The 27545-nt window shown below is 51.4% G+C and overlaps 1 protein-coding gene across 1 annotated transcript in view; it reads left to right on the top strand.

Annotated features, from left to right (window-relative positions):
* Nucleotides 1-27545, top strand: part of Mad1l1 (mitotic arrest deficient 1 like 1) — a 304513-nt gene that overhangs the window by 246576 nt on the left and 30392 nt on the right. The window contains exon 17 of the mRNA XM_051205386.1: nucleotides 3836-4026. Within this exon, the coding sequence (XP_051061343.1) occupies nucleotides 3836-4026 (191 nt within the window). The remainder of the gene's footprint in view (nucleotides 1-3835; nucleotides 4027-27545) is intronic.

Raw genomic sequence — 27545 nt, 5'->3', positions numbered from 1 at the left:
TATTATGCCGGCATCTCTGCTCTTAGGCAGGAGTGCACATCCCCACTCGCTTTTATCTGGTAGAGCACAGTCTATTTCTGTCCCATGTCCTTCCCTCGGAATGTTAACAGCTGCCTCCTGTGAGTCCAAAAGGGCAAGCATGAGGCTGAGATAGTGAGGGTTGTCAGCTCAGAGTTATCCTGTGGCCTCCCCAGGGTAGTGGAGCTAGCCAACAAGCCTGCTCTAGCTTACAGGCCAGACATGGAACAGTGGGCAAGGTTTGGGGGCAAGGCCTGGTGTGCCCCAGCCCCACTCTGGGAACCCACTGTAGCCCATTGTCTCTGCCAGCCATCAAGGCTGGCTTGGGTTCTCATGAGCAATGACATCCCTTCCCTGGCTCCACTTGTCACCTGCCACACTCTGTGCCTATAGGACAGCCAGGACTGTCCTTGTAAAGAGGACCATAGGAAGGGAGGGCATGGAGAGCCCTGCCTGGGAACACCGAGAGTGACACAGAGCTGGAGAATGGCAGTAACCATGGCTTCCTCCTGGCAGCATGGTAGGACTTAAGAGTTGGAAGGGCACCCAGAGCTTGAAGGGCCTCAGTTGCTGTAGAGTGAGTCTGTGAACCAGGGGCTGACCCTGTGGATCTAGGGAAGGATTCCCCAGAACAAGGCTGCCCTTCTCTGTGTCTTGGTCTCAGAAGACATCTCCTCAAGGCCAGAGTATGTCACCGCACACTCCAAGGCACTTTACCTCCTAGGAGTAGCCCAAATGCAACCTCTGTTCTTGGTCACTTTTGAAAGAGGCTGAGTGACAGCTAGTGGCAGCAGAGTAATGACACTTCCAAGGTGGAGCCCATCTTTTATTTATTTAATCCAAACCATGGAAGTGAATTATTCATTCTTGTTTATGTAAGCCACTAAGCCAGAGAAATAACAAGGAAGTTGAAGCACCCCAAATCAAATGATTGTTTTCAGGCTTTGGGCATCACACCATGCTTGTCTTGTCTGTCTCTGCCTCCCCTCTTACTGGCCTCATCTCTCCCTGAAGGAGATGGCTTCTATTCCCAGCCCAACGACAATAGGCGTTCCTCCTTTGTGGCCACAACAATGCCTGTAAGTGCCTGGCATATGGCCAGAGTACCTCCTCTCCATTCATCCCCAAGAAGCACACCAACTGTCCCCATGGGCCTTCCATAGACCTGAGCCTCCTACCTGCCTTTGAGATCTGAACTGCACAACAGAGCCCATTTCCTTCCTCAAGGTCAGCCCATGTTTGATCCTAAGATTTAATCTTCCCCTTTGGACATCTGAGGTCTATCAACAGTTATCACAGTTTCATGATGGCTGGAACATCCCTGGGAAGAATGGTTGGTGAATTTCTTCTCCCGCTGAAAGCTCTGTCTTGAGGAGGAGGAGGGGCTAAGTGATGCCAGGAAGTCTTGGGGTCAGGGCTGCCAATTAACCTTTCATTTTCATAGTCTGATCACTCGATTAATCAAGGCTCTGGGCCTGTGTCTGTTGAAGGGGCTCTCATTGTGGATAACAGCGTCTGCCAAGGCCTGTATGCTGGGTGATGAATGAAAGAGCCACAGGGCAGGGCCAGCAGCCAGGCGACAGCCCCACAGGTGAGCTTCTGCCTCCTGGCCCGGTCTGTCAGACCATTTCTCCTCACAGCCCCTGGTACCAGCATGCCTTTCTTAAAGTGTGATTCCTACACTGGACTGTGGATGGGCCGTATATTCTAGAATAGGAGGGACAGTAAAGGTAGGGGCAGCCCTGTTGGAGCCCTTCAGCTGTATGGCCCAGTGGTTGTGCTGCTTCCTTGTTTGTGAAATTGTTTGAAATGGGGCTGGGGCATGTTCATCTGGAGGTGTGTGGATTTTCCTGGGGAGACATAAAAATCTGTTCATTCTAGATAGGGCACCAACAGCAGAGCAGTCCACCCAAGTCCACCCAGGTTAATGAAGCAGTGAGTTTATTGGGGTTACTAACAGGTGTGAGTGTGCAGTTCCTTATGCCACAGAGGAGCTGCAGCACCCAAAAAGCCCACCCCAGCATTGGGAATCTTGCCGCTTACTGGTTGCTTGGCCAGTTGGAGTCTCCTTTCCCTAAAAGTCGTTACTGCTTCTAAAACCTGCACTTCCTAAGCTTTGATTACTTCCTGAGCCCTGTGAGTTTTCTGTACTCACTGAGTCTTTAGGAGCCTTCCTCCCAGAGGGAGTGCTTCTGTTCAGAGAAAATGACAATGTGTCATCAAATCACAGTGGCGGTGTGGCTTTTGAGTTTATGCATTTGACTTAGGCTGGCCTCCAGGGATTGCCCTGGCTACATCCTCAAGAGTATATCTGAGAACAGCCACATGCTACACTCTCCTGGGAGATGGCCTGGAGACACAGAAGTGGCAGAACTGAATGAGAACTCCCTGGTCTGTTTTCCTTGGGATTGCTCAGATCTTCTGGTTCCCACATGGCTCTCATGGAAGCAGGCTGCCATGATCTCTGAAGGCCCACACCGATCACACTGGTCTCTACAAGGCCAACTCATCCTTATGCATGGTGCCCAGGGCACAGGTTCATTCTCTTTCCTGCCTTGGGCCTGACCTAAGATGCCCCTCCTCATACCTTTCCTCTCCTACTCTTTCACAGTAGGCCCATGAGGGACCCCCTCTGGGCCTGGTCCATGGAGCATCTTGGACTCTTGAGTTCCTCTTGACTTAGGGATACCTTTCCCCATTCACTGCTCAGGACTCTCCTCCTCAGAACTGCCCAGTCTTCTCTGTGCCTCATCCACAGATCATAGCTGATGTTAACTAAGCCCAGTCCCTCATCCCATTCAAGGGAGGCCTATAACACACCCACTACCAGAATATGATAGCACAGCCTGTGGAGCTCCCCTTGTGAGCTCCATGCAGGACTCTAGGAAGTGCCCAGCTTGAGACAGTCCCTGTGTGTGTGAATGGAGCCAGGCTCGGTAATTAACTGGGGCATAAATCAGGGCTTAATTACTCAGCAGGCACCTTGGGTGAGAGATTCATGGTAATTGTGTGTGCTCCTGGTGACTTTGCACAGCTGGCTTCTCCCTGGGCACCAGTAAACCATGGCGAGCAGTTGGGGAGGGAGTGCTCTCCCCTGAATGATTCTCCCAGAGGAGAGAGGTTGGAGAGGGGGTTCTAGGCAGAGTTATCTGGAACCCAAGCAGACCTTGCTGAGGGACAAGGAGGATCTTTTTGGTCTTGGATCCCAGCATGGGGACTTATGTCTACCTCTTTCTCTGAGTCATGTGCTGGCTCATGCAAGACAAGTGACCAGCCCCAGGAAGAAGGAGCTCAGGCTGCAGTTTGGTGACGGTCCATTTGCCCAGAGTGGTTGGGGACTCTGGCCCTCACTGAAGACCTGGGCCTCTGGTGCTTCCTTCTCCAGCAGAGTCTGGAACCTGCTGGCCAGCTTGGACCAGCCACCACCAAAGCATGACCAGTTGTCCCACAGTGCTCCCCAGCAGTGACCAGGGATGATGCCCTGTTGGGCATTGCCATTCTGCCAGTAGCATATCTACTCACAGCATCTGTCTTTCAGAGTACTGTGTTTTTTGTTTTGGGTTTTTTTTTTTTTTTAAAGTACTGTTGTTAATATGGTGACTTCATTATGGCTGTCACCAGAAGGTCACACTGCTTATCTGACTCCTTGTCCTTTTTCTCCTGGTTTCTCAGAGCTCACAGATGGACACTAGCCTCAGGCATCACCAGGCAGCAGGGACTCCAGTTGGGCCATGATTCATCCTTGCCCCTTCCCTTGGCCCTCTTCCCTGTCACACCAGTGCCCAGTGGCATTCACACCATGCCCCTCTCCCTGCAGAGCTGCGGAAGCAAGTGGAAAGTGCTGAGCTGAAGAACCAGAGGCTCAAGGAGGTTTTCCAGACCAAGATCCAGGAGTTCCGCAAGGTTTGCTACACATTGACTGGCTACCAGATCGACGTGACCACTGAGAGCCAATACCGCCTCACGTCCCAGTATGCCGAGCACCAGTCCGACTGCCTCATCTTCAAGGTAGGCAACACTGCAAATGCATCATGGCAGTTCATGCAGCCACAGGCGGCTCTCCTCCTCACTTGGAGGGAGGTTAGTGTCAGCTTTGGTTAATGAGTCGTGTGCTAGAGCAACTCCATGTCCCCTAGGCATGAAGGGACACAGTGGCCCTCTTCCCCCCACTCTTGCTGGGCACTGATCTAGGGCCACTTCCACTTGGCTTTCTGTAATTTGTACTCCGTGAGTCTCTGCTAAGCTCCACCCTGTGGGTTAGGCCACTTTGGCCTTGTCCAGAGGCAACAGGTACTCAGAGGATGGTGAGGGGCATGGCGGGCACCTTGCCAGGGGTCGGTAAGTGGCACAGCCCACAGAAGGGAAAGCTTAAGCTGTGTGTGCCAGCTACTCATTGGTTAGGCCACAGGTACCAAAGCTGATCCTGTAGATAGCTGGGTACGCCTTGCAAGCTGGGGAAGGAGCATTGGTCTTCAGGAAGCATGTATCTGTTGGGGTGTCATGTACAAAGTAGACAGCTGAGGAGGAATCCCTCTTAATTGAAACAGGAGCACTATATCCCTGAGGGAGTGTACTTGGGACATGGCCTGGCCCGACGTAAACAGGCCCAGCAGAAGTGAAGTTGTTCCATGCTGCGGATGGAGTGGTATAGCTGGAAATCTGGGGTTGCAAGGGCTTGCTCATCACTGGCAGCAGCCTTACTCTCTGTCCCTGGGGTAGTGTTATGATACCAGCATGACACATGACCCTGGAGTGCCTGTGATCCTAATGTTGTGTGTGGCTGTTTAGGGAAGGGACTGGTCAGTAGCTGTGGGTGGTCAACTCCATTCTGCATCATGTGTGGCTGGACCACCTACAATGTCTGTAGCCAGGCTCTCTGTGCCCTGCAGAATCAGGAACCAGTTTCCATTTCCATCTAAAAACTATGCCCAGTGTGATCTACATATTCAAAGCAGAATTTCACAGAAAAATATTTCTGTCATTTGTCCAGGGACTCTATCCTCATTCTCATCCATCTCTCTGGCCCGTTTCATAGGACACCCATTGTGGTGGTAAGAGGCACACCAGGTGCCACACACACTGTTCCTTGCAACCTCGTGGTGTATCTCAGAGACTTTCTAGATTTCTCAAATTACATCCATCCATTTTTTACACTTCTTAGCACTCTCAAAACCTTTGACTAAGTAAATAAATATTTGAACGCCCAAAGTCTCTAAGTCAGTAAGCTATCAGAAATGTATTTCTTCTCTTCTGTGTATCTTTGAATAACTCAGGATCACTGATGGGTATTTAATTTAATACAGTGTAGGGATTCTGTGTGTGTGTGGTTTTTTTTTTAATGGTAAATGAAGATGTGCTGAACAGCTGTCACTATGAACACATCACTTACATCGGTGTTTGTAGACAAGGTCTAATTTGCATTCCAAAGTATTCTAATATTCTAGGTATTTTGTTTTGTTTCGTTCTTTGGTGGTATCTTTTGGTGGCATGGGAATGGAACCTAGGGTCTCTGCATGCTAGGTAGGCAGGCACTCTGCCTCTGAGCCACACTCCCAACCTCTCTGAAGGCTACACAGGCACCCTGCCACTGAACTACATCCCCAGTCCTCTTTTTAGTTTTGATTTAGAGACAGGGACTTTCTGAGTTGCCCATGTTAGCTTTGAACTCTGTCTGTAGCTCAAGTTGGCCTTAGATTTGCAGTCCTCCTGCCTCAGCATATCCCACAAGGTCCTACTGTCTTCTGTTTGTAGAGGTTGTTGAAAGCATGGTGTGCATAACCAGTTCTCAGTCAGGACAGTCAAGCTACATAGTGAGAACCGGTCTCAGAAAAGCTTACGTCACTTCTCTGCCCTAAAGGCAGACAATCATCTCAATGCTGCTTTGACCCCCATCACCCTGTTCCAGCAAGTACCAATGTACACAGTCTAGGTGTCCTGTCCACCTTTCTTCTGTCACAAGGCCACTTGTTTGGCCTCCTAGCTCTGTATGATACCTGCCACATCCCTGGGCCCTGCTGCTAGCCCTGACTTTTGTTCACAGCTCCTCACTTGCCCACATAAGTGGATGAGGTGTGCATTCCCGCCTTGGTCTCATTGATCCTGCCCACCAGCTGTCCTTGGAGTTGCCTGGCCAACCACCACGCACACGCACACGCACACGCACACGCACACACACACACACACACACACACACACACACACACACACAAAAAAAAAATTCTCCAGATGTCAGTGTGTCAGATGCAAGGGATACTCAATGACTCCAATAGAGTTAGGCAGGCAACTGTGTTCAGCTTGAGGCTCAGGAGCAGGCCAACCCTGCCCCACTCCAGGCAGTTCCCTCACTGGCAGAAGAGACAAGGCAGCCCCCCATGTGGCCCACTGATGGACACCACCCCCAGCCAGTGTGGTTGAGCCTGTTGAGAAGCTTCTCCTGGGTTCCTGGCTACACCTAGGGCTCAAACCCACCTCAATATCAAGGTGGCCAGTGTAGCCACAGTAGGGCCTCCCTCAACACATGGCATTTGACATGCAATGTGTATACATTTTGAGACACAGTGGAGTGGTTTGGTGTAAGTTGTGCTATGTGGTAGCCAGGTAAGTGCTGGTGTGTTGCTATGGTCACTGGTCTTTGTCACATGGTGGCCAAACAGGTGAAGAACTTGTTATATGGTGGCCTCCCTCGTGAGGGGGCTATACCTTGTGACCCTAGTTGGGTGGTAGCTCATATTGGAGAGAGAACATATCAACTCTTCCGTTGTAAAGGATTCACATATGTGTACATGATCATGATCATGTATGCACACCTGTATGTATCGTGTGGAGACAAAAGACATCTTTACCTGTTCTCTATAAGAACGAACCATCAGTCTTTTTGATAGCGTCTTACTGGCCTGGAACTTGCTAAAGAGGCTAGACTAGTGAGCCAGCAGGCCCCAGGGCTCCACCTTTTTCCTTCTCCATGGCTTTGGATGACAAGTGTGCCACCATGTCTGGCTTTTCCACATGGGCTCTAAGGGTTAGACTGGGGTCCTGGTGCTTGTAAGGCACTTTACCAACCAGACTGTCTCCACATCCCTCCTAGGTTTACTTGATAGAGGGACAGCTGTCTCTTCCCAGCAGGGTCTGGAACAGCCACTGGAGTCCCCCACTTGCCCCCCTCAGTCCGTTGTGGCCCACCGTTCTGTACCAAGGACAATGAATCTTGTGGGTAGTTCAGTGCCAGACTAGAAAATGTTTCTTGCCAGCCCCTGGGCTCTGGCTTTCTGCAGAGCCTCCCCTTGGCCTGCTGCAGTAAGTGTGGCCTGAACCTGCCCCTTGGTCCCACTGCCTCCTCCTCATACCTGGCCCTGTCCAGCTTAGAGATTTCTGTCCCCCTCCAGCTTAGAGATTTCTGTCCCCGTGGACACACCTAGTCCTTAGCACTGCAGTGTGAGCTGGTGCTGGCCAGCTGCCTGCCCGCCCATCTGCTTCTTCATCTGTCAAATGTGGATTATTACAGGTTCTGCTGTCCCTGTGGGACCCTGTGAAGGTGTGGGTCACCCGAGGGTCCCTGTTAGGTGACCTGACCTCCTGTGCACAGCCTGTGATGACACCAGGGTCTTTTCTGCTGCTGGCCCTGGCAGAACCTTAAGCAGTTCTCCAACATTGTCCACGATGGGCAAGCCACGCAAGCAGGTCTCAAAGAGGAGGAGGCAAGACCCCAAGCACAGACTACTCCCTACCCACCCACCTGTCTCCCCTAGCAGGGGACCCCCCCACCTACCCCCACCCCCACTGCCAACAGCAGCCTTAAAGCATCTCTGGTCCACTGGATCACCTATGTCTGCAGCTTCCATGTTCTCCATGGTACCAGGGCTCTTCTTAGGATAGACTCTCCCCTGGGCCATGGGCCCACACAGCCTTGAGAAATCCCCCTGTCCAATGCAGTACTGGTGGGACTCCACTGGGTCTCTGGAGCCCTCCAGCAGCAATCTCACCAAGACTTTAAGGCTGGGTTGGCCCCATCCCATCCCATCTTTGGCCATTATATACCCTCTGCGACACTGTCAGAGCTGAATCAGCTGCATAACCTCATCTGCCAGCCAATGCCTGGCTAGTAGAGGGGGGTGCTCACAGAGCTATTGGAGATGGGTAAGAGAAGAGAAAAAGTGAATCGGGAGCAGGCAGGAGTCAGACTGACCCCTGCACCCAGGGCATGACCAAATCAGGCTCAGGCAAACTCATGGTAACTTCCGCTCATTTTCTTTTCGCCCCAAACAACTTCTAGGCAGGAGGGGTCTGTCGCAGAGTTAGAAATAACTGGAGCCTGCTTCCAGCCAAGCAGGTTCTGCAAATGTGTGCTGGGATAATTGAGGGTTGGCTCACAGTCCCACATGGCTCTGCTTCCCTTCCTAGCCTGGACCCAGCCTCTGCCATGTGTGGGTGGCTAAGCTGCCTCCCAAGGCTGCTTGTGTGGGGGAAGACAAGAGCTCAGCTCCAGCACGCAGTGGGAGCCTGGCATCTTGCCCACTCCTCTTCTCCCAAGAGATGTTAGACCCCAGAGTCTCCAGTTTCCTTGGAAAGACCTGAACCTGGAGGCAGTGGCCTATCAAATGTGCCCAGCTGTCCTGGTTTGATCTGTGATTCACCAGAAGGAAAAACTTCTGTCATAGGAATGAGATAGTAAAAAGTGAGAAACTGAATGGCAGCAAACAGAATTATCTGCAAAGCCCAAAGATGTAGGTGGCCCTCACCTTGGGTCCCTTTCCCCCATGCCTATGACCACTCTATAGTCCACTATAACCCAGGGCCTGGAGGAACTGTTCAGGGCCAACCAGAGGCAGACCTGGATTCTGGAATCTCAGTATCTTAGCCATCTAGCACAAGTTCATGAAATGGGGAGCAGGGCTGTACAATCTAAGGGGCTTGGTGGATGAGTGAGAGCACATGTATATATATAAAAGTTTTATCCATGCTTCATCCATGTGGCTGGGCCCAGGTTTTTGTTGGTTTTTTTTTTTTTTTTTTTTTTTTTTTTACATGGGTGCTGGGGATCAAACCCAGGTCCTTATATTTACATGCAAACAACTTTACCCCAGCCTCCTCTCTTTTGTTTTGCACTTTTCCTTTCCTTTCCTTTTCTTTATATAAGGTCTCACTGTAGCCCAGGCAGGCCTTGACCCAGAGATGCTCTGCCTGGACTTCTAGGGTTATAGGCAGTCTACCATACATGCACTGTCATGGAGTCTTTCCTTTCACTGGCACATTTTCCCAATCAGAGACGTTAGCCAAGGGTCACACCATGGTCAGGGCCCTGGGGACAGTAGACCAGCTGCAATTGTCTCCCTGTGCCAGCAGCAGGGCTCTGGGTCAATGGCTAGGCCGCTCCTAGCTTTCTGTTCCTCCCCAACAATGCTAGTTCATGGTGGTGTGTCACAGAACTTCTCTTGGAATGTGTGTTGTGGGCTCAGCACCACCAATGGGAGTTCTAGCTCAACTTGCAATGTTACTGTGTCACCCCTTACAAGGGCTTTGTCCCCAGTGCACAGTGTGACTGACATTTGCTCAGTTAGACACTTCCTGAATTACCTGCCTCCCAGAGTTACTCCCACCCATCCCCCTGCAGCCTGGTATCCTGGGGTGGGCACTTCCTCAGCTGTGTGCCCAGCCTCAGCACAGGCATAGCACCACCTGTATCATTGTGATTCTGCCTGCCGTGCTCTTGCGGAAGCGGACAGAGCCCACGCACAGAACAGAAAGAGCAGGTGAGGAGGCAGCCAGGCTGCCAGAGACTGCAGGTGTGCTCACGGGAAGAAGTAAGTATCAGAGAGTCCTGTACTCAAGGCCATTCAGCCCTGCAGAGTGTGAGCCCTGCTGGGTGGAGCATCAGGAGAGCCTGGGTCAGTTTCTTCATCCACAGGATAGCCCTGAAAGGGCTGGGTTACTCAGAAAACTTAGGGTCTCTTTCCTTTTGTTTCCTAAGTACACTTTTTTGAGGAAGGGACAAAGGGCAGAGCCTGCTACACAACCCAGTACACAGACCACAGCCATCACTGTGAGTTCCCCCCTGGAAAAAGGTCACAGCACAATCTCTAGGAACTCAGCTCTGCTGCTGTGGACAGGCATAACATGGGGTGGCCATGTTTCAGTGGAACTGTATTTATTGTACTAAGTTCTGAATTTCATAAAAGCTTCAATAGCACACCAAGTATTCTTGTTGGAAACTAATATATTTATTTGTAGAATGGCAACAGGTTTATAGTGAAGTTGAGAGTAAAATAAGGTTCTCCTATGTCCTAACCTACCATGTTTTTTTATACTGCTGACCGATCTTCAAGTTTGGCTGCAACGCCAAAACTCATTCTGTCCAGTTGCTGAGGGTTGTGAAGTCTGTTCTGATTAAATAATCTGGGTTTGTGTGAATGCACTTAAAAGTGTGCCACTACTGTGGTATCCCACAGAGTAGCTCCCTGTCTCTAAATCCTCTGAGTAACTGCCCCCCCCAAGCCCCAGGAGATCTCCTGCCAATCATGCTCCAATCCTAGGATGTCCCAAAGGTGGGACCCTCTGTACACCTTTGTGTACTAGATTCTTTCACTTGGCAGCATTCACTCGAGGTTCCTCTGAGTCTCTCCTGGGCTTGATTGCTCATTTGTTTTGATTTTTGTGGGACCAGAGATGCAACCCAGAGCTTTGTTCGTGTTAAGCCAAATGTCACCCCTGAACCATGTCTCTAAACCCCTCCCTGGGGGACTCTAGGCTGGTACTCTATTACTAAACCAGCCCCTCACTGGGGGATTCTAGGCCAGTGCTCTACCACTGAGCTTGACCTCCAGCCTTTATTTTTTTTGAGATAGAATGTCACTGTGTAGCTCAGGCTAACTTCAAGTTTGTCATCTTCTCTTTTCCTGTGGGTCACCACACCTGGCCTGCTCATTCTTTTCCATCACAGGTATTTGTATGTACCAGAAGTGTTGTGTCCATTTGCCTGCTGAAGGACATCTTCTCTGTCCAGTTTTGATTCATTATGAATAGACTCCAAGACAAAAAGCTTTAAACACTTTCTTGACAGTTTAATCATGTCAGAGTCACTGAAGCTCAGTTGATGCAGAGCCCATAGTTTGCCAGCCTCTGACCTCCACTACTGCTTTATCCAGACCACTCTGCCTTCCACATCTGCACACCAATGCCCACCAGATGTGCCCCTGAGGTGGAGCCTCCCTGGAAAGCAAAGCTGGCCCTGGGGATACCATCATCTCTGCTTTGCTTCCTGGCACACTCTCAGGTGCGTGCGTGCGCGCGCGCACACGCGCACACACACATACACACACAGCCTCTGTCTGGTCCATTGGGGCTTCCCATATGGCACCTGTTTCTGAGAAATTAGAAGAGCAGGCTCAGAAAGTGATGAAGATGATATAGGTCCCAGTGGGGAGTATATGCTTCAAAGCTGTGTGCTGTACACACTGTGTCAGTATTTGAGGAGTGGCTTCCTGAGTTCTCCTACTGCCCTTCCTTGGTGCCCAGGAGTCACCAATGCCCATGGTCCCTGACAGCCCCAAAGCTTGCTCAACAAAGTCACACAAGCTGTATTGGTTCCTTACTTGTTGCTGTGACAGAAGACTTAAGAGGAGCAGCTTAAGGCGAGAAGAATGTACTTGGACTTACAGCTTCAAGTGATATAGTTCATCATGGTAGAGAAGGCGTGGTGCTGTGGTGGCTCCACAGCAAGAGTGTGAGATAGTTTCTCCCCACACCTTGTTGGATCAGGGAAGCTGAAAGCTAAGGCTGGAAGTGGAGTCAGGTATAGCCTTCAAGGTATAGCTCATTGGTAGAGCCCTGCCTAGAATCCCCCAGTGAGGGGCTGGGGTGTGGCTCATTGGTAGAGCACCTGCCTAGAATCCCCCAGTGAGGGGCTGGGGTGTGGTTCAGTGGTAGAGCACCTGCCTAGAATCCCCCAGTGAGGGGCTGGGATGTGGCTCAGTGGCACCTGCCTAGAGTTCCCAGTGAGGGGCTGGGGGTATAGCTCGGTATCTCCATGTTCCATAACCTCCCAAGATAGTGCCACTAGCTGGGGACCAAGTGTTTGGGCAAACAAGCTTGTGGGGCAGTGTTTCATATTCAGACTATAACACAAACTGAACTGTGTGAAAGAACCACTTCCCAGTGCCTCTTGAGAACCACATGGGAGTAGCTCTGCACTCCCAAAAGCCCTAGGGCGATGCTGGGCTAGAAGTAGCAAGGGTCAGATGTTGAGAACCTCAATGTGCAGGCCCTGCTTGCTCTCCAACCTCTCACAGACCATCAGTGGCAAACACTTGGGTTGCAAACACTTGCTGGGTATTGTGTGCCAGGCAATAAGTGGGCCAGAAGCTGAGCCCCAGGCCCTCCTTTATACTAACTACCTGCAGCCCTGCTCACCAGCTGCTGCCCATGGTAGCCTTAAAGCAAAGTGTGCACACTCCTGTTTATAGGTTCAGCGTGGTGTGGACCCTCAGTGCCTCTTCCTATGGGGCCACAGTTTTCTTAATTGGCTACCATTCTTACCAACCCTGTGCTCACTGCTCCATGATGAGATCAGCCTGGGCATCTGTGGTCATGGCTCCTGCCAAAGAGGTGTAGACTGGCTAGGCGAGGGCCTGCATCCAGCTGGGGTATGTGGGCTTGGGCTGAGATTTGCTCAGGGTTTATCGCTCCCCGATGAAGCTTTCGCATTTCCACTGTAGTGTAGACATGACCTTCATAGCTGCCCTGCCTCTGCCTTTCAAAGCAGCCTTGTAAACACACAGAGCAAATTTGCCTGCCTGCCACCCTGCCGTGCTCCCTGCATCCATCTCACACAGATCAGCCATGGTGTTCCATGTTCCTGGGAGGGATGGTTGCTCACAGAGGAAGCTCTGAAAGTCTTCCTGTCTGCCTTAAGTCACCTGCCAGTGCCCTAAAGGAACCTCAGCCTGTGAGGTGTTCCTAGTCCAGTGTGTGAAGAGTGCTAGAGGACAGGGAAGACTCAGTCTAGGCAGCGAAGGGGAAAAGCTCCTCCTCTCAGAGACAGCATCTCCATGGCCTGGAACCCTCTGTGGCCTTGGTTCTGTGTTGCGTACCTGGGGATGGTCTAGCTGTGCTTGACAGGTGGGGCCTAAGTTATTGCATTGCCCTCAGCTTTTTGCCATCAGCGTAAGGGATTTGAATGTTGAAGGTCAGACCATGGGACAAGTGATAGGAACAAAGTTGGGGAAACCAGATAGTGGTAGACATCAGTCCTTAAGGACAACTCAGGAAGCAGGAACCAGTGCAGTGCATCCTGTCCCCCAGAGCAACACATTGTCAGGCTCACCCATAGCCTCCCCCTCCTGGCTCAGCCCTCAAGACACCTACAGCCTACACTCGCCTGGCCTCCACCTGGCGCTCACACTGTGGGCATGAACTGGAAGGCCCTAGTCCATCTTCCTCCATAGGACAGTGGGAGAGATGCTGTGGAAGGGAGTCAGAGAACAGAGGCAGCACAACCATCCCCGACTTCCTGCTGTGGGGAGAGGAGAGGCTCAGGTTGTTAGAGGCTCTTAAGTGTTCTGCACACTGGAAAGATCACTACCACCAGGGGCCAGCTCAAGGGTCCTTTCTCTGACCATGATCTTCCTTCTACCTTATCATGGCACTTACTCTCTTCTACCTTCTCTTTCTACCCTGCTATGGCTCACACCAGCATGGGGAATTCTTCCCTTGCCTCAGTTGTTTGGTCCTCACAGCCACCTTTCTGGACAGCCAGAGTGAGGGGCTGAGTAAGGAATACTGGGGTCAATAAGGAACATAGAGATTTCAAGCCAGGGCTCGTCCCCAACGGGTCAGCCAACAGCCTAGAGAGCAGAAACCAGGGGACACAAGGTCCTCTTTAGCTAGTGGCTGTCCTTGGTGCTGCTGCAGAAGTGATGTGGTCGCAGAGTAGAACTGTTCACCCAGACACCATGCCAGCACACACTCAGCATGGCAGGTCTGACAGCAGTGCCTAGGTGGCCAGAATCAGGAACAAGGTGGGTCAACAGGGGAGTACCACCAGAGATGGGAAGGGATGAGTTTTAGGTCTGATGGGGTACCGGGACAGAGCCTAGGGCATTGCTAACAGCAGCTGGGACACGGTGGATTGTGTGACACTAATGGGGCTCCACTCTGAGTGTTTCCTTGCTAGCCAGGTAGCTTGGAAACTGCCCCCCTCCTCCCACCCTCTCTGCATTCATAGGATCATAGAGACTCTGGGTGTCCCCAGAGACCTCATCTGGTCTCTTTATTTTGCAGACAAGGGGTGTTTCTGGAGGAGGGGAGTGACTGGTCACTCACAGGAGGCTGTAGTCCATTGTAGAACCCAGATGGAACAGAGAGAATCCCTCTTCCACAGTGAGCTGTGGAAGAGCAGAGGAAAGAGTGCTGGAGGAATCACAGACCTGTGAGTGTGGTTTTATGTGACCTACCTGGTGGCACGCCCTGCCCACACTGCCTGGGCTGGACAGCTTTGCCTGTGTGCAGCCTACAAAGGACTGGGACCTGCAGCTGGGCAGCTGCCTCAGGAGCTGTCCCCTCCCTTGGTGCTGAAGCAGATATCAAAGATGGGCTGAGCCTGGGAGCCAGTTGAATGTTATCCCAGGTACCGAACCCCTGTGGGCCACAGCTCTCATCCCAGGGCCCCCTAAATATGCTAGAAGAGGCACCATCTGAGGAGAGGCTGCCATGTGGGTTTGTTCTTTCTCAGAGCTTGCAGCATTGTGAAGATGTCAATGGGCTGACAGGCTGCCTCACTACCCCACCCTGTACCACATACTGCCTGACCAAGGGAGGAAGGAGGGCCCTCTGGACCCTGTATGTAGGCAGGAAGAATGGCCCTCTGGACCCTACGTGTGGGCAGTTCAGCCAGAAAGTGGGTGACGGGCAGCTATCTCAGCAGGCCCTGGGAGGGGCAGAAAGAGCTGGGTTGAGGAGGCAGTACACTGCTTTCACCCCCCCCCCCACATACACACACACAGGCAATCAGGCCCATTCACAGGCTCCTGTTGGCAGAGGCCGGCTTCTGGAGGCTTCCTGTCTGCCGAGATAACAATGAGATCTAGATAGACACTTTAATTTGAATTTGCCTTTTTGGGTCCCCTGAATTTCAAATGCAGTTGTTAAGAATGCACGCTGACTTCAAAACCTGCCTCATTCCTTCAGTTGAGTCGGCTGAGCTTACCAGGCACTGGGTTCTCAGCGGTGCAGGAGGCGGACACGCTCATTCTCAGGGTGGGGCTCACGGTCAAGAGCAGCTTCCCCAGCAGAGATCAGTGGGTTTGTGTGAGGGGCTGGCCCTCAGCCAGTGGCAAAGGACAGGGAGGCCAGTGAACTTGGCTAAAATTGCACAGGTGGGCAAAGAATGAGTTGATGGTGCAGAGTAAATGCTGAGTTCCTTGTGGCAATAGGGGTTTGAGGAGAGGTCAGTAGATCTGGGTGGGGTTAAGAGTCAGCCTCCACACCCACCCCCAAACAGCCATCTTCTTCCAGGGCTATACCTCCAAGGGGCAGCACAGTGCAGAGGAACAAACTGGTTGTAGTTCTAGCAGTTTGTACAAAGGCCCTGTGGTCAAGGAGGCTTGGGTATCCTTAGAATTGAATAAGGCACTAAGGATGAAACCGGGGGATAGGCTTATTCCCAAGAACCCTGGGGATCCATTCCAGAACTTCTTAAAAATATTATTGGTGATGAGATGGGGTTGTCCAAAGATCTTGGACTAGCCTGTTCTCAGATTGCCCTTCTTTCAGTGTAGCCATAACCCATGTATACACAAATGCCCTATAGTTCTGGAGGTTGAGGCAAGAGGATTGCTGAAAATTTGGGTCTGGTTTGGGCTGCATAGTTCCAGGCCAGCTTACAGAAAGACCTTGGAGAGAGAGAGAGGGGGAGGGGCAGAGAGAGAGAGAGAGAGAGAGAGAGAGAGAGAGAGAGAGAGGCAGAGAGAGAGAGAGAGCGCTAGAAATAATATAATTCAGTCAATAAAGTAATAAAGTACTTCTGTGCAAACCTGAGGACCTGAGTTCAATTCCCAGAGCCTATGTTTTTGTTATTGTACATGTTTTTAATCCTATCAACAAGGAGGCAGATCCCTGGGGTGCACTAGCCAGCCTAGCCTAATCAGAGAGACCCAGGTACCAGTAAGAGGACTTGTCTCAAGAAGTGAAGTGGATGGCTCCTAAGGAAACACATCTGAGGTTTCCTCTGGCTGCCACATGCACAAGCACACATGAGGGGGCTTGGGGTTCTCTGCCCACAGAAGCCAGCAAAGGGTGTTATCTCCCCCATAGCTAGAGTTCCAGGCCTTGTGAGCCTCCTCCTGTAGGTTCTGGGAACCAAACTCTAGCCCTTGGAAAGAGCATCAAGCTCTCCTAACCTCTGAGCCAGCTCCCCAGGCTCCAGTAGGACTTTGTGTAGAGGTGGCCCGTGGACCAGAAGGCCCTGTACTGATGGTTTGCAGATCCTGCTGGGAACTCCTGGTACACAAATTGATAGCCCAGGCTCCTATAAATAGCATCTCAGCACTTAGCAGATAGAAAGCAGTGGCCGACCCCCGTCTTCTCACTTATGTGTAACTTCTGTCATGTCTCCATATTATTAGTGTATTTTGGAGAACCCATTCTCTTTTAAATCTCTCTTTTCTCCTTTTTTTAAAAAAAGTTCTACATTTAAATGCTTCATAAACACCTTTCAAGTATGCACACATGCTGACAGTCCCACACCACCTTGTGCCGATCTTTGCTCTTCTGTGGTAAGACCCTCCTTACCGTTGCTCTAGCTGGGTCTCTAGCTTTACCGAAATGCCTTTATTTCATCTTCACTTTGACTAGATATGTGATCTGTGTTGACAGTCTTGTTTTCTTTTAACTTCTTGACTGCCCCCCCCCCCATTTTCTGGCTCATGTGGATACTGATGGGAAATCCACTCACAACCTCACCCCGGACCTTGCACATACTGTGGGTCTTCCGGCAGCTGGCTTTATGGCTTCTTTGTGTTTATCTTGTTTATTGTTAGCCCAGCTCCTCGGGTTTGTGCATTTAAAATCAAGCAAATTTTGACAATTTTAAGTCAAGTGTGGTGGCACAGGCCTGTAATCATAGCTACTTGGGAGACTGAGTCAGAGGGATATTTGCTTAAAGACCATCTTCAGCTACAGTGTAAGTTCACAGCCAGCCTGGGGACCTTAGTAAGACTCTGCATCAGAATAAAAACCTAGAGGCTAATGAGACCGCTCAGCCAACAAAAATGTTTGCCTCCAGGCTTGATGACCTGGTTTTGCTCCCCAGGACCCACTCGATGGAGAGCATTCACCTCTCAAAGTTGTCCTGTGACTTCCACATGTGCCAGCCCAATAAATAAATCAGTAACGTAACTTTAAAAAGCAAGCGGACTGGGGTGCAGTGGTAGAGCACTTGCCTAACACTCTCTAGAGAGGGACTGGGGATGTGACTCAGTGGGACAACAGGACCTATGTCGCATCTACCAGCAAGGAGTTGGGGACAACAAGGAGCTGGCTCAGTGAGAAAGCGCTATCACGTGTGCAGCCCCGGGTTCCAGTCTAGCACCCCAGAGAGTAAGAAGAAACTGGGCAACATGGGGCTGTTGCGCTCTCGCGTGTTTTCCACGCCTCTCTGAACTCCTCCCACACTCTAGGTGCAGGAAGTTTTGGTTGCTTGGCACCAGCATACTGCTATTGAATTTTCTTCCCATCGTCTTCTGTGTTTCTGATGTGACCCTGGTTGTTGACCTTTCCCTCTGGAGGAGCTGATCTGCTATTTACCTCACGCAGTGGTGTTTTCATCTCAGATACTCTTTTTCATGTTTAAAGGGTCTTATACAATTGAAGCCAGGCCTGCTGGCATAGGCCTGTGATACCAGCACTCTGTAGCATGAGGCAGAGGGATTCCCAAGTTCAGGGACAGCCTGGACTACATAGATGACCCTGCCTCAGGGCTTGAGGAGATAGCTTAGCCAATCAAGTTCTTGAGGACCAGAGTTTGCATCCCAGAAATCATGTGTTTTGAAGAGCTAGGCATGGAAAAGAGCCCTTGCCATCCTGATGCTGGGAGCCAGTCGGAGGTGGTCCCCTGGGCCTCACTGGCCTGCCAGCCCAGCATACATGGTATAGTTCCAGGTCCATGAGAGGCCCTACCTTAAAAAACAAAACAAAACAAGAAAAATAGGTCAGCTCAGCTCCTAGTCTCTAGTTTAGTGATCAGTTGCTTTATAAGAAGATACCTCCCAAACTTATTACCCTGAATCCCCAAGGTTAGTTATTGATCATAAGATTCGAAAGGCACTCGCTGGTTTGGTTAGGTTTTGTTAGGTGGTTTTGCTTGGTAAGGCTTCTTCTGGGAGTGCCATCAGCCACCCAGGGTACAGTCTCTGCAGGCCCCATGGACACCAGAGGGTCTTCTCTCAAGTATCCCATGTAGCTCATGTGGCCCACCCCTGGAGCTGCCTCCCCAGAGAGATTGGGCTGAGGGAAAGGGGGCTGCACCCAGATGGGAGCTGCAGTAAGGCATCCATTAGTGCTACTTCCCAGGCCCAGCCTGTTTCCTCTCATAAAGCCACCAGTCCTATTGGATGCTGTCCCTCCCTGGGACCACATTTAGCCTACCCACCCACCCCCACCCCTGTCTTAAAGGACCTGCTCCCAAACACTGTCACTGGAGGTAGGGATTGGTGTCAGAATTTCAGGGAACGCAGTCTTAGCCACAGTGTGTGTGTGCCTGTTTATAGCACCAGTATATATCCCAGGCAGATACTCCCTGTATATGAGAACTGCATGCTAGAGAGCACAGTGATTGCAGTTAAATGCGATCATATCATAACTGCTGGGGCCTTTCCTAGAATGCCCTTCTCTCCAGAAGCACCTGGCTGCATTGCCCACTAGTCCATACTCTCCTATCTAGCATATGTGTTCTCTACCCACCTTCTCTTTTCTACCCACCTTCTCTTTTCTTCTCTGCCCATTTGCTGGGGGTTCTGAAGGGCAGGCCATTGTAAGCATCCCCAGAGGGCACAGTCAGACCTGCCCAGGGGGCTTGCACAGCCTTTCTTCCTTCTCTGACAGATTCTGAGTGACATTTCTGGGCTTGCTGCTGGGAGGATTGTCTCCTGGCAGGTAGAGGGACATTTCTTTCATGATCAACTAGCCCCTGCTTCCCTGTGAGCTGAGCCACTCTGGTGGTGGTGGATGATGGAAGCCATGGTTCCTCTGAAAGACCCAGAATGACAGGGGGGCTACGTATCAGTCCAAGAGGGACAAAGATACAACCTGGATTGCTGGACACTGATGACTGTGGCCTGGCTACAGTGCCTGGCTACTCAGTGCAGCCCTAAGCCCACTGGGGCTTGTCCTCGATGGCCACACCACACCTTACCCTCCTGCTTATTGTCTAGTGTTCTTAGGGCCAGGCAGGAGGTTCCGACTGAACAACGAGCAAAACCAGGCGATCAATGACAGGACACTGATCCAGGTGACACTGGCCTATGAGAGCCGCACAGTGCCATTCTTAACATCATAAGGGAAATACACTCAGTCCCCCTCTGCACAGAGCCCTGAGACTCTTGGGGTCCAAAACTTCCATCTCCTCCTCCCACATCTTCTCAGCCAGGACAGCTCTCTGTACATACTGTTTGGTTACCTGACCTAGCCAGTGATGGTGCTGTTGTCTGTATGTGCATGACCTTCTCCAGGGGACACCCACAGCAGCCCATGCCTTATCATCTCTGTGCAGTGGCAGCTGTGCATGGCTGTTGAATGGCCTCTCTGTTGCATTCCCCAGTACCATCTTCATTCACACCCGTTTCCACCCTGTATTTGCAGCTCTCTGAGCATTCACTTCCCCAGCTACTCTGAGCACCAAGCCCAAGGGCTCTGCTTTTCCCGCTCTGTCATGCCACTCATGTCAGCCAAGTGTCATCCTCCTGTGGGTGTTGAGACTACCAGACTCCAAGGCTGGCCTCTCTACCTGTATCACCCACACTCCCTAGCTCCAGGCTGAAAGCTCAGCCACCAGGAAGGGTTTGGGACGCATAGTGGGCCCTGCCTATTCCCTAACACATCTCCCTTGCTAGGCTTCAGGGCCTTCACTGAGGCTAAGTGGACATGTGCCTCCAAGTTTGCAATTTGTAGCCTCATTAGTTCTAAAGGCCAGCAAAGGTCTCTGAACCACTAACATGGAACAGAACAGGGGCTGGGTTCCCCTGCAGGATGGGAACATTGCAGATATCAGCCAGAGCCTTCCTTCCTTGGAGACCCTTCCACAAGGACAGCTAGCTTAATGCTTCCATCTCTGAGCCCTGGTGGCTCCCAGGCCACTATAGTCCCCTCAGAAAGTCAAGGAACTGCCAAAGACAGCTGGGTTCAGAGCACAGACACATCAGGAACCTGAGACGATCCTTGCTGGCCTGAGTGAGAACACAGGAGACAGACAGACTCCACTCCTCAACGTTGGCATGGTGCCTCTGGAACTTCTGGGAGAGGCTGGCAAACCAGCTCTGTTCCATGCTGTTGCCTTGACTTTTGTTGTGAGACGGGGTCTCAGATCTGCCCCAGAGTGGCCTCAGACTCATGATCCTCCCACTTCAATCTTGAGTCTCAAGTGTACTCTGATTTACTCCCTGTCAAAACAACAAGTTGCCAGGCATGGTGTCATGGCCAACCTGGGACACATAGATAGCAAGAGCCTGTCTCCAAACAAAAATGCAAAGAAGTTAGTGTCCTGCTGTTCCTACATAAATGACTATGCCTGTATCTAAGCTTCTTTTCTGTTGCTATGATAAAAACACTCTTGACAAAAGCAACTTAAAGTTGAGAATGGATTTATTCCAGCTCACAGTTTAAGGGTACATGTGATGGTGGGGAAGTCAAGGCAGCAGCTGGTCTCATTGCACCGCACATCAGGAAGCAGAGACAAACAGGTGAACACTGCTTCCATGCAGCCCTTTCTCCCTTTGTCCAGGGAATGGTGCTGCCCATGGTGGATAGATCTTCCCACCTCTAGGCAGTCAAAATGATCCAACAGATATGCCCACAGGTTCCAGCTTCCAGGTGTTTCTAGACTCTCTCAAGTTGACATTTAACACCAACCACCAGTTAGTAATCGATTCAAAAATGTAAGAAATGTAAAGAATTCCTGCTAAGACACAAATGCTAGTTGGTAAGAGAAGATCTGTGGGTTTTTTTGACTTTGTGCTTAGAGCATGATGGTCAGTGGCTGCTCACATCACAGAGCCTGTGGTAGAGGGTGCTGAATGGTTCAAACCCATGAAGGATTCTCTGCAGCAATCTGCTATGGTCCCAAGGGTTGATCTCCCTACCAAAGTAAAAGGTTGGAATGTAGGTGTGGCTCAGTGGTAGAGTACCTGGAAAGTTGGGTAAGCAGGCAGTCCCAGAGAGACAGTAGCAGCCTCCCTGTTGAGGGGCTGGTTCTGGGGAGCACAGACTGCTCTGCTGGATAAAGCTGTTCCCTCACCCCTGGCCAGAAGTACTGTTTGGGTTTAGGTCTTCATCCCATCCCTCCTCCTCATGGCCTCTTCGTTCACTCCATCTCTGAGCACATTCTCTCACCTCCTCTATCTCGTTGAGCTCAGCCCCCTCCAGCAGATGACCTCTCCCCAGAGCCGCTGTTGTGGGGACTCCAAACTCTTTGCCACTGGGTCATGAGCCTCTCCTAACTGGTGTGAACCAAGGACAGGTGTCCAGGTGGGCCCTGAACCCATGCCCTGCACTGTATGTGAGGTCTGAGCCATGTGGCTCTCAGGGACACGAGAGCCAGGCACATACCAGGTACCACCTGGGCCAGGTGTTGGTGATAGTCAACTCCAGCCTGCACACTCCTCTCTGCTCAGAGCTTTATGCCATGGCTTAGCATGTAGGGTCCACCACACTCTGTTGTTCTGTGGTACGGCAGAGGAGATGGGAAGGGGATAAGGGTCAGCCCCACTAATTCCTCTTAGCAGCTTAATGTTGAACTTCTCTAGCCCATTATGGTCGTCAGTGTGGGCCTGGAAAATATCCCATCCTGCACAGAGACCAGCTGCCTAGACATGCAGAGGCCAAAGCAAGAGTTGGGATTGGGCCCTTCAAAACACAAAGCAGGACTGTGGGCTCCTGGCTCCCTTCAGCAACTCTGAGCAGTGATGGTGCTAATTGATGATTGTAGCTCATTACAGACTCACCATAATTAAATTACCCATCGATGCCTGGGAGATTAATGACACAGCCAGGTTACGGTGCAATTGCATTTAGTCTTAACTCACTCATGGTCCAGTGTTTTGTTAAAGTCCCTATGATGGTGGGGTCTAGAGGGAGGGAGAGCTTGGAACTACATCCTGTGTGGCACGGCTTATCCCAGAGATGCCCATTCCTGGTCTGGGGACTCCCTGGAAACTAGCGAATTTGAGACCGATCCTGCCCTGATTCACAGGAGGTGAATTGGTGTGGCGCCAAAAGCTTGTGCCAAGGGGACACTGACCTGCTTCCAGCTGCTGCTGCTGTCAGGGTCACACAAACCAAGCTTAAGAGCTTTGGTCTGCACTCAGCCATTCTCTCAGGGATTTTCCACACCTGGCCACAGGTCAGCAGCAATGGTCCCCTTTGCCGATTTAAAAGCCATTGACTCAATGTGGTGAGCCCTGGGTGTTCCCAGGGACTTCACTGTGCAGCGTCCAAGAATCCAGTGTGGTTGCTATGGGGCTTGGGGGTATCAGGTACGCTGGGGTAGGGACTCAGTGTGTGGAATATCAAATGTGCTAAGGGGCCACCATGCTTCATAGCTCATGTGCTAGGGCTCTGCTGTGTATCCATTGTGCCAGAGGGTCAATGTGCAGAACACCAAATGTGCTGAGAGCCACTATGCTTAATCTCTAGCCAGTGTGTCATCAGCACTGTGTAGGGTATCTGGTGTGCCAGAGAGTCTTCCATGTGGGGTAGTAGGTATGCCAAGGTCACTGTGTAGGGCGTCAGGACTGGGGGGATCATAATGCAGGCCAGCAGGGCCAAGTAGAGTGAGTCACCATGCTAAGTATCCAGTGAGTTGCTGCTCTGAGTATCTAGCAGGCTCAGGGATGGTAGGGACATTGCTGTTCAGAATGTCAAGTGTGCCAGGGTCACTAGAGAATAGCAGATTTGCCAGGAGCCACACTGCCACCCAGTAGTAACAGGCATTTGCACTTTGGTGGATCTGGTGCCAGGAGCCACTGTGATCTGTAGGAAAGGACAACTTGGAACAGATGACTGCACTCAGTTTCTATGTCACCCACCTACTTGCCACCTCAGAAGGTGTGGGCAGGCCCCACAGAGTGCTGGCAGGCTCCCAGCCGTAGATTGTAGAGACACTACAGTGTGAGTCCTGCCTTCCTCTCCCTCCCTCCTTAGAGCTGTGGAAAGTGCTGGTCAGCTGTGCTCTTGCCAGCCTGGCGGTCAACACTGCTGGGAGCCTTTCTGGACTTAGCTAGGGGACACCACACCCTTGTCCTCCTGAGGCAGCACCTCTGTTTGAGTCCCTGCCTCCTAGGATGAAAGCTGCCATGCACAGACAAGCTGGTCCTCCCTTGTGGTGGCCTTGCCCCACAAGGGCCACAGTGACCCAAGACAGAGGCTGGACATGCTCCAAATGGTTCTTAACCATGGGTGCCTTTGTCTGCCATACACTTCTGTCAAGAGCAGGAGAGCCTTGGGTGACTTCATGAGGGCCACCTGGACTCAGGGCTTTTGTCAGGTGAGTATTAGGACTTGGCAGCCCACTTTGAAAAAGCTCGGAGGGGGTGCATGCAGAAAGTGTGAGCCCTGGAAGGCCTGCTTGGATCCAATGACTCGAGGAATACTAGGAAAGTGGTATGCAGGTTAGGGCCCTTCGGGTTCAGCATGGCAGGTATGCACACATGACCCTCCTTCGGGTTCAGCATGGCACACGACCCTCCTCATCCCTCCTAGCTGGTATTCATGTCTGCATGGAGCCATGGTTTCTGATTTCTTGCTTCCTTAAATGACCTGCTTTTGTAGCTGTCACTGAGTCCCAGCCCCTGGGAACCCAATGGCTACTTTAGCACTCAGCAGTGCAAAACAGGCCCTCAGTAGAATTGGTCTGTACCTGTGCTGTGCTGATTCCAGCTGTGACCTCAGGTGCACCTGAAGAAAAGGATCACAGTGCTGGGTGCCAGTAGTCCTGCTGCCATGCCCTTCATCCTGGCCATGTGCCTCTTACTGTGTGTCTGGTAGAGCCCAGGGTTAGGTTCAGAAGTCATAGGGAATGGCATAGTGCGGGAAGGTCCCAGAGCCCAGCAAAGCCCATGGTTCCTCTGAGTTCAGGAGTTTGGGGTGAAATGAGACATAAGCTCCATGTGACCTTGGGCAAACTATCCACTCTTTTAGGAATGCTTTGCCATCAGATATACCCATGTGTAGAAGGCGTGTGGGCACACTCTGGTGTGAGCTGTATGATATGTCCCATCCAGGGTCCAGGAAATAGCAGTGACTGAACTCAGAAAGATGGCAGTGGAGTTCACAGCTTCCCTCCTGCCATGTTGGAGCAGGTGTGACAGAGCAGGAAGGAAGGGACAGAGTTTGTTAGAGCCCAGTGTCGCTCCTTATACAAGAGGTGGGGGAGAGGCGAGCAAAGACGACACTTTAATTGTGTGATTCTGATCTGGGAAGAAACTCTTAAATGCTTTGTAATCTATTTTTAATAAGTCATTCAAACAAGCCCAACTCCAGTTAACGTCCAGAGCTGATAGCCTGCCATGCCCGCCCCACCCGGTCCCTTTGAAGACAGACTGTCCTTCACTTCCCCTTCCTTCACAGCAATGGCTTGCAGTCTTACCGAAACCTTGGTCTAAGGAGAGAAACAATGGGCTTGCAGTCCCTTTCTTTGCCTGACTTTGGGAAGCTTGGACTGGCTGAGAAGGCCAGAATACAAACATGTCCTGCTGATAGAATTCCCAAGGGGAATTTCTGAGATGTTTAGGGGCATGAGCTGTGGCAGTTCCCAACTGTGTCGTCCAACTTCAGGCCTATTCGCTGAGTGCTGCCATGGGAGACCAGCTGCCCATTTTACTCTCTGCTGAAGGACAAGTGGACAGGCTCCCAGGGTTATCCCAGGAGCTGCTGGGAACATAGATGTGGCTGCTGGTTTTCTCCTCCCATGCCCCACTCCCTGCTGACCTCTGTGACTCTAGGCACTGTGTCCATCATTCCCCCCTCTACTGGCCCTCAGTCCCAGGGGATTCTGGGAGCTTCGTGCTGAGGCCAGCTGACTTTGCTGTGGGGTCAGCCCTGTCCCACCCTGGCTTTGCTAAGACACCTGGTTTCCCAGCCCCACCCCTCCCACTGCTGAGCCCCCAAGTGCTTCACTGACCCATTCTGTAGCCAGCACTGGTGACGTGGATAGTGGGACCTGGTAAAGATCATTTAGTATAGAAGACCTCCCTCCCCACAGCTCTTTGTCTGGTGAGTGAAGCCCTAGGATGGCAGGAGTGGGGCTGCATTTAGCTGAGCCACACATGCATGGTGTCCAACATGGTGCTGATTCTGCAAGGTCTGGCCACGGGGCTCCTACCATCTGATAGCATGTCCTCACTCCCCAGCTCCAGCCATTACCTAGCTGGGCAGCTATCCCTGCCTCTTCTTCTCACATGCTGCTGGCCTTCCTCACCAGAGAACTCCTGTGGTGCTCCCTCATAAAGGTTCCTCAGGGGCAATAAGTCCAACCAGTTTCCATGGTGTGGTGTTCACTGCCCCTCATCCCTTTTCCCACTCGGGTCTCTGTTAGTTGTTGAGCAAGGTACAGGCTCAATACTTGGAATACTTGGAAAAGTTCTAAAGTACCACTCAGCCAGCCAGGCCCAGTAGCACACGGAAGGTAGAAGCTGGAGTAGCAGTTTCAAGGCCATCCTAAGCTATACAAAACCCTGATGCAGAAAAAGACAAGAATTGAGGCTGAGGAAATCAGGCAAAGCTCTTGTTGTTCAAGCACGAGGCCCTGAGTTCAATCCCTAGCCTCCTCATAAAAGCTGGGCTCTGATGTGTTTGTAACAAAACCCAGAGCTAGTGATTGGGGGACAGAGACCATAGCTTGCTAGCTAGCCAACCTAGCTGACTCAGTGAATCAATTAAAACACCTGACACCAAGCCGGGTCTACGGTGCATGCCTTTAATCCCAACATTCAAAATAGTGTATGGATCTGAGTTCAAGGCCATCCTGGTCTACATAGTGAGTTCCAGGACAGCCAGGGATACATAGTGCATGAGATCCTGCCTCAACAAAGACAAAAAAAATCCACAAACAAAAAACCAAAAGCCCTCCTCATGTGTATGCACATGAACATGCACATACAGATACCTACAACTAACTTTAAAAGGAAAAGAGTCACTTAGCATTCCCATGGCTAATCTATTGCTCATCCTAGTCTTAGAAAGACCTAGGGACCTGCTGCTCCTGAGCTCAAGTGTCTGGCTCCCAGCATGCACCTTGGTATCTACCATCTTACCCTGGGCACCTGGCTCCAGAACGCCCCCAGGCATCTGTCCTCCCAGCATACACCTGAGCATCTTCCCTCCTATCCTAGGTTCCAGTTTCCCCACATGCATCCAAATTCCATTAACTTCCCTTACTCCCTCGGTGCCTGGCTCCCAGCATGTACCCAGGCTCATTTGTTTCTTCTCCTATGCTGAGTACCTGGCTCTCAGGTCTCAGCTACAGTCTGAGTGTCTAGCATGGCATGGCACTCCCCTTAGCTCCCCCCCCCCCGAGTTATCTTAGAAGATGTGCGTAGCCCAGGCCAGTGCCACCTCCGCATGCCACAGGAAGAAATATTGCCTGCTTGTACCAGTCTGAGTGGGATGGGACCTGTCACACTGGACCTTGACAGTGTCTCAGGACACCAACAGCCCTTGTCTGTTCACGGAGTTCACAGAGTCTCTGTGTGTAGGAACATGGTGCTCTGCACCTAATAGGAAGAGGGAGAAGCCAGGGCTGCCAGCCAGGAGGGCAGTGTGCTAGCCTGCAGGCAGGAGGACTGGCAGAGATAAAGAGCAGTCACTCCATAGCTAACCATGGCCGTCTCTGTTTCTCTGCGTTCCAAGTCTCCAAGGCAGTCCGTCCTGATTAGCTGTGCAAACTTAATTAGTTCACATCCAAGTTTGTGGAAGGCATCCCTCAAGGGAGCCGTGTGAACAGCCTCCGGTTACCAAGAAGACCAGATTCCATGCCGAGGTGGCGATATTAATATTGAGCATACCCTGCTCAGGTTGCTAGCCTTCCCCAGTGCAGTCTCATCTTCCCCGTGGCTTCTTGGATATGCCACCCTTGTAAATAATATTAAGGCAATTTCTTCTGGGGAGTCGAGAAGGGAGAAGGAATGGGTGAGTAGGCGAGGTGTCCTGAGGCATCCCATCTAATCCTAGGAGGTGAGCTCAAGGGGCACCTAACCCTTGCCAAGAGCCCTGACAGGGCCAGGTCACCTGTACTAAAGGGGCTGGCCTCACACATTCTTGTGCATGCAGTG

This window comes from Phodopus roborovskii, unplaced genomic scaffold, assembly GCF_943737965.1.
Source record: "Phodopus roborovskii unplaced genomic scaffold, PHOROB, whole genome shotgun sequence".
NCBI lineage: Eukaryota > Metazoa > Chordata > Mammalia > Rodentia > Cricetidae > Phodopus > Phodopus roborovskii.
Note: the sequence above shows the minus strand (reverse complement) of the source record. Positions and strands in the feature narration are given on the sequence as shown.